The sequence below is a fragment of the Moschus berezovskii genome, chromosome 12 (assembly GCF_049115385.1).
Source record: "Moschus berezovskii isolate FMDL1 chromosome 12, NW_MosBer_1.0, whole genome shotgun sequence".
Taxonomy (NCBI): domain Eukaryota; kingdom Metazoa; phylum Chordata; class Mammalia; order Artiodactyla; family Moschidae; genus Moschus; species Moschus berezovskii.
Window position 1 is genome coordinate 59,379,826 of NC_142471.1, and position 14,026 is coordinate 59,393,851.

Here is a 14,026-nt window from a genome sequence, read left to right on the forward strand (position 1 = left end):
GATTGAGAAAGGAGTACGATAAGGCTGTTTATTATCACTCTGCTTATTTAACTTATGTGCAGAGCACATGATGCGAAATTCTGGGCTGGATGATTTACAAGCTGGAATTAAGACTGCCAGGAAATACAACCTCAGATATGCATATGATACCACTTTAATGGCAGAAAGCAAACAGAAACTAAAAAGCCTTTTGATGAGGGTGAAGGAGGAGAGTGAAAAAGCTGGCTTAAAACTCAATATCAAAAAACTAAGATCATGGCATCCAGTAACATCACTTCATGGCAAACTGAAGGGGAAAAGGTGCAAGCAGTGACAGAGTTCCACTTCTTGGGCTCTAAAATCACTGTGGATGTTGACTGCAGCCATGAAACTAGAAGATGACTGCTTCTTGGCAGGAAAGCTATGATAAACCTAGACAGTGTGTTAAAAAGCAAAGACATTGCTTTGCCAATAAAGGTCCGTATAGTCAAAGTTATTGTCTTTCCAGCAGTCATGTACAGATGTGAGAGTTGGACAACAAAGAAGGCTGAGCACCAAAGAACTGATGTTTTCAAACTTTGGTGCTGGAGAAGACTCTTGAGAGCCCCTTGGAAAGCAAGATCAAACCAGTCAATCCTAAAGGAAATCAACCCTGAATATTCATTGGAAGGACTGATACTGAAGCTGAAGTTCCAATACTTGGAGCTGAAGCTCCAACTCAGATGGAAAAGACCCTGATGCTGGGAAAGACCGACGGCAGGAGAAGAGGGCAACAGAGGATGAGACGGTTGGATGGCATCACCGATTCAATGCATATGAACGAGGGCAAACTCTGGGAGATGGTGAGGGACCAGAAGGCCTGGTGTGCTGCAGGCCATGGGGTCGTGAAGAGTTAGACACGACTTGGCGATTGAACAAACACAACCTAAAAGACCCAGAATTGCTAAAGCAATCCTGAGGAAAAAGAAGACAGCAGGAGGCATAACCCTCCCAGACTTCAGACAACACTATTAGATTGGTGCAAAAGTAACTGTGGTTTTGCACTGTTGAACTTTGTCATGTGATACTGGAACACATTCTTAAATGTGGTTATGTTATACAGCACTTTAATGCCTATTTTTCACTTTGATTTTTTGCTAATGACTTATTACTTGCTTTTTATTTTACATGTATTTCAGATTACGGAAATGATGTTAGACAAAAAGATAATACAAGTGATTTTCTTATTTGAGTTCAAAATGGGTCATAAAGCAGCAGAAACAACTTGTAATATCAACAATGCATCTGGCCTAGGAACTTCTAACGAATGTACAGTGCAGTGGTGGTTCAAGAATTTCGGCCAAAAAGACGAGAGCTTTGAAGATAAGGAGTGCAGAGGCCAGCCATCAGAAGTTGACAACGACCGATTGAGAGCCATCATCAAAGATGAACCTCTTACAACTACAGGAGAAGCTGCTGAAGAACGCAACGCCAACCATTCTACAGTGGTTGGTATTTGAACCAAATTGTAAAGGTGAAAAAGACTGATAAGTGGGTGCCTCCTTAGCTGACTGGACATTTAAAAAGTGTCATTTTGAAGTGCTTCTCTTATTTTGGAATGGGAAATGGCAACCCACTCCAGTATCCTTGACTGGAGAATTCCATGAACAGAGGAGCCTGGCAGGCTACCATCCGTGGGGTCGCAAAGAGCTGAAAACAACTAAACGACTAACACACACACACATTCTTATTCTATGCAACAACGACGAACCATTTCTCAACTGGATTGTGATGTGTGATGAAAAACAAGATTTTATACAATGACAACCAGAGATGACTAGCTCAGTGTTTGGAAACAAGAAGAAGCTCTAACGCACTTCCCAAAGCCAAAGTTGCACCAAAAAATGTTAACAGTCACTGTTTGGTGGTTGCTGCCTGTCTGATTCACTACAGCTTTCTGAATCCTGGCAAAACCATTATATCTGAGAAGTGTGCTCAGCAAATTGATGAGATGCACAAAAAACTGCAATGCCTGCAGCGAGCACTGGTCAACAGAAAGGAGCCAATTCTTCTCTGCGACAATGCCCAACTGCACGTCACACAACCAATGCTTCAAAAGTTGAACGAATTGGGCTACAAAATTTTGCCTCATCCATCATATTCACTTGACCTCTTGCCAACCAACTATCACTTCTTCAAGCATCTCGACAACTTTTTGCAGGGAAAACCCTTCCACAACCAGCAGGAGGCAGAAAATACTTTCAAAGAGTTCGTTGAATCCTGAAGCATGGATTTTTATGCTACAGGAATAAATAAACTTATTTCTTTTGGCAAAAATGTGTTGATTATAATGGTTCCTATTTTGATTAATAAATATGTGCTTGAGCCTAGTTATAGTGATTTAAAATTCACGATCCACAACCACAATTATGTTTGCACAAATCTAATACAAACCTATGGTAAACAAAACAACATGGTAATAGCACAAAAACAGACCTACAAATCTATGGAACAGAACAGGGTGCCCAGAAATAAATAGAGAGCCCACATGCCTACAGTCAATTGATCTTCAACAAAGGACGTAAGAATATACAACGGAGAAAAGAAAGTGTCTTCAGCAAGTGGTGTTGGGAAAGTTGGCCAGCCGCATGAAAATTAATGAAGTTTCATCATACACAGAATAGACTCAAAATGGCTTAAAGGCTTAAACATAAGATACAACACCATGAAACTCCTAGAAGAAAACACAGGCAAAAAGTTATCTGACATAAATTGTACTAATGTTTTCTTAGGTCTGTCTCCCAAAGCAATAGAAATAAAAACAAAAATAAGCAAGTGAAACCTAATCAAACTTACAAGCTTTTGCACAGCAAAGGAAAACATAAAAAACATCTTTTCTATGAAAAGAAAACCTACTGAATGGAAGAAATTATTTGCAAATAATGGGACTGACAAGGGCTTAATATCCAAACTATACAAATAGTTCATACAACTTAATAACGACAACAAACAACCCAATCGGAAAATGAACAGAAGACCCAAATAGACATTTTTCCAAAGAAGAAACACAGATGGCCAAAAAGCATATGAAAAGATGCTTGACATCACTAATAATGAGAGAAATATAATGAGACAAAGCCTCACATCAGTGAGAAGGGCCATCATTAAAAAGTCTACAAATAACAAATGCTGGAGAGGATGTGAAGAAAAGGGAACCCTCTCACATTGTGGTAGGAATGTTAATTGGTGCAGCCAATGTAGAGGTTCCTCAAAAAACTAGAGTTGCCATATGACCCAAGAATCCCATTCCTGGGCATATACCCAGAAAAAACTATATTTGAAAAGACAGACCTACTCCTATGTTTATGGCAGCACTATTTACAATAGCGAAGACATGGAAACCTAAATGTCTATTGACAGATGAATGGATAAAGAAGATGTGGTATATATAAACAATGGAATATGACTCTGCATCAAAAGAATGCAATAGTTCTATTTGCAGCAACATGAATGGACCTAGAGATCATCATACTAAGTGAAGGAAGTTAAAAAGAGAAAGACAAAAAACCAAATGATATCACTTATATGTAGAATCTAAAATATGATACAAGTCAACATATCTACAAAACAGACTCACAGAGAACAGATTTGCGGTTGCCAAGGCTGGGTGTGGCGGGACAGGGAGGGGAGGGGAAGAATGAGAGTTTGAGATTAGCAGATATATAGGATGGATAAACAACATGGTCCTACTGTGTGGCACAGGGAACCATATTCAATATCTTGTGACAAATCGTAACAGAAAAGAATATATATACGTGTGTGTGTGCATATACTTACATAATTGAGTCATTTTTGCTATACAGAAGAATTAACACAACATTGTATATCAACCATACATCAATAACAATTTTTAAATAAATTAAAAATGAGAGCAAAAAAAATCAATGACATCAAAAACAGGAAGATACAGAAAATGAAACCAAAAATGTTGGTTCTTTGAAAAGATCAATAAAATTGATAAACCTCTATCCAGCTAGGCTAACCAAAAGAAAAAAAGAGAGAGAGAAGGCATTGATGACTAATATCACAAGTGAAGGAGAGCCCACCAGCACTGAGTCTATGAACGTTAAAAGGTTAATAAAGGATTGTGAACAACTCTCTCTCTATGCCCATAAATTTGATAATTTACATGAAACAGACCAATTTCTTGAAAGGTACAATCTACCAAAACTCACACAAGGAAAAACAGATAATCTGAATAGACATATATCTATTAAAGAAACTGAATCAACTGTTAATAACTTTCTAAAATAGAAAGCACCAGACTCAGGTGGTTTCACTAATGAATTCGACCAAACATTAAAGGAAGGAATGACATCAATTCTCCACAATATCTTTCAGAAACCAGAAGCATAAGAAACAAATCCCAATTCATTCTATGAGGAGAGCATTACTCTAACATAAAATCAAATAAAGGCATTACGAGAAAGCAAAACTGTAGACCAGTACCTTTCATGAACACAGATGTAAAATCTCCAACAAAATATTAGCAAATCAAATCCAATTATGTACAAACAAAATTATACACACCATGGCCAAGTGGGATTTATTCCAAGTATAAAAGACTTTTATACTTAAAAATCAAGAAAAACTGTATCATCATCTCAATAGATTTAGGAAAGACATTTGGCAAAACCCAACGCCTATTCATTACAAAAAAACAGCAACAGAGAGGAACTTTCTCATCTCAATAAAGAACAATTATGAAAAACCTATAGCTTACATCATACTTAAGGCTAATAATTTAGATGCTTTCCCACTAAGATTGGAAACAAGGTAAAGATATCTTTTTCTCACCACTCCTGTTCACTATTATATTGGAATTCCTAGCTAAAACAATAAGAAAAGAAAAGGAAATAATGGGAAGGAAGACATCAAACTGTTGTTTGCATTTAACACAGGGTTATCTATGCAGAAAACCTCGAAGAATTGACCAAACAAAAATCCCTGGAATTTGTGAGAGATTATGTAACAAGGTTTCAGGATATAAGGCTAAAAAATAAAAAGTTCATTGCTTTTCTATATATCAACCTTATCACCCCAAAATGAAATGCTTAGGTATAAATCTAAACTATATATGCAAGATTTATATGAGGAAAACTACATATTCTACAAAAAGAAAGGAAAAGTAAAAAATGGAGATATATTTCATATTTATCCATAAGAAGACTCAACTATTAAAGGTATCAATTCTTCCCGAGCTGATCTACAGATTCAATGCAGTCCCACCCAAATGCCAGAAAGTTATTTTGTGGATCCTGATAAACTGATTCTACAGTTTGTATATAAAGGGAAAGAATCTACAACATCCAACACAACACTGAAAAGGAACCAACTTGTGAGACTGACACTACTGCTGCTGCTGCTGCTAAGTCACTTCAGTCGTGCCCTACCTGACTTTAATACAATACTATAGTAATCAAGAGTACATCATGAGGAACGCTGGGCTGGAAGAAGCACAGGCTGGAATCAAGATTGCTGGGAGAAATATCAGTAACCTCAGATATGCAGATGACACCACCCTTATGGCAGAAAGTGAAGAGGAACTAAAAAGCCTCTTGATGAAAGTGAAAGAGGAGAGTGAAAAGGTTGGCTTGAAGCTCAACATTCAGAAAACAAAGATCATGGCATCTGGTCCCATCACTTCATGGGAAATAGATGGAAAACAGTGGAAACAGTATCAGACTTTATTTTTTTGGGCTCCAAAATCACTGCGGATGCTGTTTACAGCCATGAAATTAAAAGACGCTTACTCCTTGGAAGGAAAGTTATGACCAACCTAGATAGTATATTAAAAAGCAGAGACATTACTTTGCCAACCAAGGTCTATCTAGTCAAGGCTATGGTTTTTCCCGTGGTCATGTATGGATGTGAGAGTTGGACTGTGAAGTAAGCTGATCGCCGAAGAATTGACGCTTTTGAACTGTGGTGCTGGAGAAGACTCTTGAGAGTCCCTTATACTGCAAGGAGATCCAACCAGTCCATTCTAAAGGAGATCAGTCCTGGGTGTTCATTGGAAGGACTGATGCTAAAGCTGAAACTCCAATACTTTGGTCACCTCATGTGATGAGTTGACTCACTTGAAAAGACTCTGATGCTGGGAGGGATTGAGGGTGGGAGGAGAAGGGGACGACAGAGAATGAGATGGCTGGATGGCATCACCGACTCTATGGACATGAGTTTGAGTGAACTCCGGGAGTTGGTGATAGACAGGGAGGCCTGGCGTGCTGTGGTTCATGGGGTCGCAAAGAGTCGGACATGACTGAGCGACTGAACTGACTGAATTGATAGTAATCAAGATGGTGTAGTTCTGGCCAAAGAATAGACAAATAGAACAATGGAGCAGAATGTCCAATTCTTTGGTACCCCATGGACTGTAGCCCACCAGGGGATTTCCCAGGCAAGAGTACTGGAGTGGGCTGCCATTTCCTTCTCCGGGGAATTTTCCCAATCCAGGGATAGAACCCACATCTCCTGCATTGCAGGTGGATTCTTTACGAATGAGCCACCTGGGAAGCTGATGAAACAAAATACAGAGCCCCAAAATAGACCCTCATAAATGGGGTCAACCAATCTTTCACAAAGCAGCAAAGGCAATTTAATGGATAAAAGATGGTTTTTTTCAACAAATGGTGCTGGAACATCTGGACATCCACACGCAAAGAAGTCAATTTAGATACAAACCTTACACGTTTCACAAAAATTAACTCAAAGTAGATCATAGACATAAATGTTAAAAGCAAAAGTATAGAACTTCCAGAAAATAACACAGATGACCTATGGGTTTGGGAGTTTTTACATACAACATGAAAAGCATTATTCATGAAAGACAAAATTGATAAGTTGAACTTTATCTCCAAAACATATAAAGGACCTGTATCTAATATACACAAAGAATTCTAAAAAGTCAACAATAAGAAAACAATGTAAAAAATAGGCTTTAAGAACTCAACAGACTTCAAATCAATGATAATACAGATGGCAAATAAGCACACAAAAAGCAACCTCATATATCATCAGAGAACTATGAATTAAAGCAATGAGATGCCACTACACACCTTTTAAAATAGCTAATACCCAAAACCCTGATGGAACCAAATGCTAAGAAGGATGTAGGGCAACAGGAAGTCATTTCTGGTGGCAGCGCAAAATGGTACAGTCACTTTGGAAGACAGCCTGGCAGTTTCTTACAAACCTAGGCATGTGTTTATCATATGATCCAGCCAGCAACTGTGCTCACAGGTGTTTACCCAAATTAGTTGAAAACTCATGTCCACACAAAAACCTACACATTTATAGCAGCTCTATTTATAACTGCCAAAAAGGAAGCAACCAAGATGTCCTTCAGCAGGTGAAAGAATCAGTAAACTGTGGTACATCCAGACAACGGAATATTATTTAGCACTAAAAAGAAATGAACTTTGAAGACATGAGAAGGCTTGGAGAAAACTGAAATGCATATTACTAAGTGAAAGAAGCCAGTCTGAAAAGGCTTCGTACTGTATGATTCCAACTACATTGACATTTTGCAAAAGGCTGAAACTATACAGAGAGTAAAAAGAAGAGTGACTGCAAGGGGGAAGGGGAAACTCATGGAAATTTTAGGGCAGCGAAACTATTCTATATGATACTATAATGGTGGATGCATGACATTATGCATTTGTCAAAATCCATAGAAATGTACAACATAAAAGTAAACCCTATATATATATATATATATATACACACACACACATATATAGAATGGATAAACAACACGGTCCTACTGTACAGTGTGTTCAATATTCTGTGATAAAGCATAATGAAAAGAACATGTATGACTGGGTCACTTTGCTGTGCAGAAGTAACTAACAAAACTAGTTCAACTATCCATCAATAAAAATAAATTAAAAAAAGAATAAAGCCTAACATAAACTTTGGCCTTTAGTTAATGATTTATCAATATTGGCTGATCAACTGTAACAAACGGACCACTGTAAGGTATTAACAGGGGCAAAGTATCAATAGCGGCAACCTGAGCGGAGACGACTGAAAGGGGTGTATGGGAGCTCTGTACTACTTGATCAAGTAAAGTGAATAAAAAATGATAAAAAACCACATGATAAAAAACCCCAAGCCAATTAGAAAATGGGCAACAACAGAGACGTCTCACTGAGGAGGACACAGAGATGACAAGTGTGCACATGAGGGAAATGCACGTTAAAACAACAGCGGGCTGCAACTGCACACGCATCAGAATGGCTAAGCTGAAAGGCAGCGACAAAACCAAATCCTGGATACAGAGAAACTGGATCATCACACATTGCGGTTAATGTGTAAAAAGGTACACTGGACTCTAGAAAACATTTTGATAGCTTCTCCAAAAGTAAACATGAAAATACCATACGATCCTGTGACGGCACTCTTGGGCATTTACCCCAGAGAAAATGAAGACATGTTCACACGGAAACCTGTACATGAATGTTTACAGAAGCTTTCTCTCTCATAGTTTGAAGCTAGAAACAATCCAGATGTCCTTTGAACAAGTGGTTAAACGAACCATGGTGCATCCATGCCATGAAGGCTGAGCGCCGAAAAATTGATGCTTTTGAACTGTGGTGTTGGAGAAGACTCTTGAGAGTCCCTTGGACTGCAAGGAGATCCAACCAGTCCATCCTAAAAGAAATCAGTCCTGAATATTCATTGGAAGGACTGATGTTGAGGCTGAAACTCCAATACTTTGGCAACCTGATGGGAAGAGGTGACTCATTTGAAGACCCTGATGCTGGGAAAGACTGAAGGCAGCAGGAGAAGGGGACGACAGAGGATGAGATGGTTGGATGACTCAATGGGCATGAGCTTGAGTAAGCTCCGGGAGTTGGTGATGGACAGGGAGGCCTGGTGTGCTGCAGTCCATGGGGTCGCAAAGAATTGGACATGACTGAGCGACTGAACTGAATCAAAAAGAACAAATTACTGATAAAGACAACAACCAAGATGAATTTCTAGAGAATTATGATTGAAAAAAGCCAGTCCCAAAGGTTATACACTGTATGTTTCCATTCTTTTTTTTTTCTGGCTGAGCAGCATGCTGGATGCAGGATCTTAATTCCCTGACCAGGGATCAAACCTGTGCTGCCCTGAAGTGGAAGCATGGAGTCTTAACCACTGGACCGCCAGAGAATTCCCTATATTCCATTCTTGAAATGAGACAGTTACATGACTGGAGGACAGATAAGTCATCACCATGGATTTAGGAGGATGGGAGAGGGAGGGTAGTAGGTGTTCTTATGGTGATGAAAATGCTTTTCATTTTGTCCGTATCGATGTCAGTATTTTGAGCATAATATTTAATACAGTTTTGCAAGATGGTAGGGGGAAACTGGGTAAAGAATACATGGGATCTCTGTCTTATTTCTTACAACAGTATCTGAATCAACATATATCTAAAAATAAAATATAACGTTAAAAGTCAATCAAGGGACTTGCTGGTAGTCAAGTGATTAAGAAGCTGCCTTCCAAAGCAGGGGACACAGGTTCGATCCTGGTCGGGGAACTGGGTTCCCACACGCTGCAGGGCAACTAAGCCTGCACCCTGCAACTAAGACACCCCCCCAAAAATAAATAAATATTAAAAAATGTCAATCGGGCTACATGAATGTGGAATTGGGTCAACAGATCTTGCATGTTAAACAAGACTGCATGTAAGTCAGTCAGCATATGTACGTATGAGATTAAATGGCTTTCAATGTCTGAGGCTCAACCATCAACTGCAGAGACTAGTGGATGGAGGTTTTTAAAGTCCATTTCTCTCTTCTACCTCTCTTTCCAAATTGACTAAATCAAAACAAATCCTCCTGGGTGTTGGTAAGCTTAAGGAAGAGTGGAAGGGAGCCTAGAGATGGGAGGGAGGAAGCTGGGGAACAGGGAGACTGAGGTTTGGGTGATTGGGAAAGCGGGCCAGTATGGATGGGCTCCCGGTAGCAGCAATAGCCAGAAAAGAAATCGGGTCCAGGGGTAGGAAGGTTGCCTGGAAAGAACTGCATTTGTGCCAAGCATCAGCTTTTACCTTTCACAGAGCCTCCCTTTTTCTTTTAATGCTCCACTGAAACAGAAAAGTGCAGAGATCTCAGTGTATGGCTCAGTGAATTTTCACGAACTGCACACACCCTGCATGCAATACCCAGATCAAGAGAGTTACCACAACCCCATTTCGGTTACTCCTTCCCTGTTTATATACATGGGAGTCATATACATGGGGTTATGTACACTTTGTCTAGTTGATTTTGATCAACATTGAGTCTATGGCACACATTTGTAGATTTTCATTCTTATGCTGTTATACAGTATTCCATTTGTAGCCATTCTAATGTGCAGGTCATGGGGAGAGCCTCCAGATGGGGGCTGTAGGAATAAAGCTGCCTTTCTCATAGTGCCTTGGGAACAAGTTATACATCTCTGTTGGGCTTTTGCCCCTGAGTGAGAAGACAGTCACAGGATATACACATTCAACCCTTGTAAACAGTTTTCTAATATGGTTGTACCACTTTATACCTCTATCAGAATTTAACTAGATTCTTCTTGATACTTAATAGTTTTGGTCTTTTAAATGTTAGTCCTTCTTGTGGGTATGTGTTGGAACTGTGGTTTTTTGCTCATAATGTAAAGTAGTGAAATTGAGCAGAAGGGCCCTTTTGAAAGGAGAGACCAGGTGCACAAGATAACTTCCTGCCTTAGGGACCAGAACTGGACCAGGGAGTCAGGCCTCCAGTGAAGATGACAAGCTGGAATGTTTTCCTTATACTTAGCATTAGCAGTTCAGCTCAAACCCATCTTAACCAAAGATTCCACCAGAAACAGCAAAGAAAACGCCATGACAACGTGGGCCATAATTAAATACTAAGGTGAAGGTACACACAGTCACAAACACTTACACGTTTGTCTTTATCTAAACACAAACAATGCCCAGACTTGGAATTTTGTTCCCTTCACAATACTATGTAATGGGACAGGACACAGGTAACTTTCAGTTACCTGTCCTAGTGAGTCATTCCAGCCATTTATTTGTGAGGACCCCTTGGACTCCCAGAGTTGATGCGAAGATTAATTTAAACCTAAGACATCTGAAATTCAACAGATGCAAAATAAGCATTTTCAAAGCTTCCCTTATCCGACTAAAGGCAAAAGCTTCTGAGAGTGAGGTTGGAATCAATCAATGCTCTCTCCTGGGGAGTTGCACTCACCAAAGAACACAGAAAACGCTTGCACCTGCATAAACAAACATTATCACAAACTTTTTTAGCTTCCATTTATTCCCCTAAAAACCCGTCTTCCCTAAATCTATAAAAATATTGAATCCCTATGTTGTACACTGAAACTAATCATGTAAATCAACTATAGTCAAATTAAGAAACAATTGCACTGGAAAGCTTATTTAAAAAAGAAACCATTTGATCTTCCCATAGAATTCCTTTTCTCCCCCTATTAAATTAGATTATAAACATCTACCTCTAATTTGGAAGGACCACTTCTTTGCTGGATTTATGTGCATATGAACAAGCTTTGCCTTTTCTCCTGTTAACCTGTCTTTTGCCAGTTAACTCACAGGCTTCTAATCACTGAGTCTAAATTAGAGCCAACAGTTTTCCTTCCCAACAGTCCTAGAGCCAACAGTTTTCCTTCCCAACAGTCCTTTGAAGAACAGGACTCCTCAATTCGGACTCCCCTCATCTCATGAGTAATCATGAACCTATTTAGTACACTTGCTCTGGTTAAAATATATTGTCTTCCTATTTAAGTGTCCAAATGACCCCACGTGCCATGGGTCTGGTACAATTTTTAGTGTGTCCATCAGCGCTTGCGTGTAAGGTTTTTTTCTTTCTGTAAAGGAGGTACTTTAGACATAACCCCAGCCTTCTCAGCAGGCAGGGTCTGTCCCCTCGGCGAGGGCTTAGTTAGCGTCCAGCCAGGGGGCTGCTTCAGAACCGCCGCTTCCAACCACACGCCCCAGAAACGCCAGGCCTCCTGGCTTCTCCTGGAAATAGCCAGCTGATCGTCATCTCAGCACCGTTCATTTACCTACGCTGCCTCCGAGCCAGGGTCCCAGAATCCTTATGCCAGGAGATGGGGCCCAAAGCAGACTAACATTCTGAAAATAGGATTCCATTTGTTGTTTAGGGCATAATATATTTTTGGAAAACAAAGCGTAAAAGGGACCTGAAACAGTAATTCTCTTCCCCTTTGGGAAGGGGCTGCACAAGGTACAGTCACAGAGCTCCAAATGGTCGATGGAGTCTGCAGACGCGGCTGCGCTGAACCCCGGGCCTCCCGCACGAGCTTCAGGCCTCGGGACGCAGCCCGCCGCTCGGGAGGCGGTTGCTGAAGCCACAGCGCCCGAAGCCCGAAGCCCGGGGGGAGGCGGGTGGGAGTGAGCATGAGTCGCGGGTTAGCTTACCTGCGGGACGCCGCCACGCGCGGGGGCCACCGGGGAAGGGCAGCCTGGGGCCGGTTCTGGGGACCAGCAGCGGGAAGGGGCGCGAGGCGGGGCGGGGAGGCCCGACAGGGAGCCTGGCGGCCCCGCGCCGCCCGGCCAGCTCCCCTGCGAAGCCGAGCGACTGGAGGGCGGAGCCGGGACACCCCGAGAGGCGGGGCGCTGCTTGGCACCGGCCCCGCCCCCTCGGGTGCCCGAGGCTCTTGGGACGGAAAACATCTGCGCCAGATCCCACACCTCACCACTGAACCGCTCGGGGTTGGGACGCTGGTACCTGAATGTTATAAAAGCGCCCGGGGGATTCTTTCGTGCGGCCACTCGGGGTCCGCTTTCTAAAAGGACCGAAGTTAGTGCCAACAAGAGAGCTTCTGGCATGTCCAGTCACTACAGGATTGTAAAAAGACCCATTTTCCGAGAGGACCCCTGAGAGCCTAGCGTAAAAATTAAAACAGAAGGGGGCGTACTTACGTTTTCATTGACGTTCTTGGTTTTGATTTTGAAAATTGGTTTCCCGTGGCAAGCGCTGGCATGAAAGCCCACTTGCACCTTAAAATCTTGCATACACACACTCACTTGTGTCAACAAACACCTTCCTGTTTCAAATACACTAGTGTTATTTTTTTTAAACGAGTGTTGTTCACGTCATTAAGAAGGTGAATGTTGCTGCATTGAACCTGCTGTGAAGGAGTTTGTCCTCCCTCCCCCTAAAAAAGCTCATCAAGCAAACGAGTGTGCAGATGATCCCAGACGCAATCCATATACTCCAAGCTACTCCTTAGCAAGTGCAAAGGATGACAAGTGTCAGTACTTCATACAACTAGATTTAATAAGTTGTTATTACAGAAAAAAAAAGAAGTCCAAACTACAAAGTTTAAGCATTTGTAAGCAATAGCTGCATTGAGCTCCATGGTTAGTCACAGTACTGCAGTTCCACACAAGCAATTATCAGTCCAAGCCCCAAAGGCGGAAGCTGAGTAAGGGTTACTAGCAAAAACAATCTAAGAGAACAGGTAATAAAAGATACAATACATTTAAAATTAGTTGTTAGTTGAAAAACAAATACAGAGATCTTAGCTGTGAACACTCTAAAATTTATGTCCATTATTTTGACAGCAAAAATACAAATACCTAATACTTTATACCCCAACAGAACTATATCCAGAAAAGAAAAAGAGCAGAAGTTGTCCTGTATTAGCACCCAGGTTTTCTACTTGTGATTAACTTCATTGTCATACAAATTGAAACACCCCCAAATTACATATCCATTTCTTGACCCTTTTGGGGTATAAAGTCAACAGCATTAATTATAAAATACTCTGTGGTAAAATGGAACACTATTGCAGCTGAGATAGAGTTTGGTTATTATAAAAAAAAAAAAACAGAAAATGTTAGATGACATACCATACAAACTGGTGAAAAAGCAACAGTTCATACAAATAAGCCAGTTTTAACAAAAAGATAACTTTTTTTCACTAATCTGTGACTAATCTTTCACTCAAACCTTGCAAGTAGAGATGTCACAATACTCAAATATTTAGG

At 40.7% G+C, this 14,026-nt stretch overlaps 1 protein-coding gene across 2 annotated transcripts in view; it reads right to left on the bottom strand.

Moving 5' to 3' along the window:
• Positions 1 to 12,709, bottom strand: part of LOC148776003 (uncharacterized) — a 125,086-nt gene extending 112,377 nt beyond the window's left edge. For both annotated transcript variants that reach the window (XM_088842139.1, XM_088842140.1), the window contains exon 1: positions 12,452 to 12,709. In XM_088842139.1, coding sequence (XP_088698265.1) covers positions 12,452 to 12,706 — 255 coding nt within the window. In that variant the 5' untranslated portion in view covers positions 12,707 to 12,709. The remainder of the gene's footprint in view (positions 1 to 12,451) is intronic.
• Between the last annotated feature and the right edge of the window lie 1,317 nt (positions 12,710 to 14,026).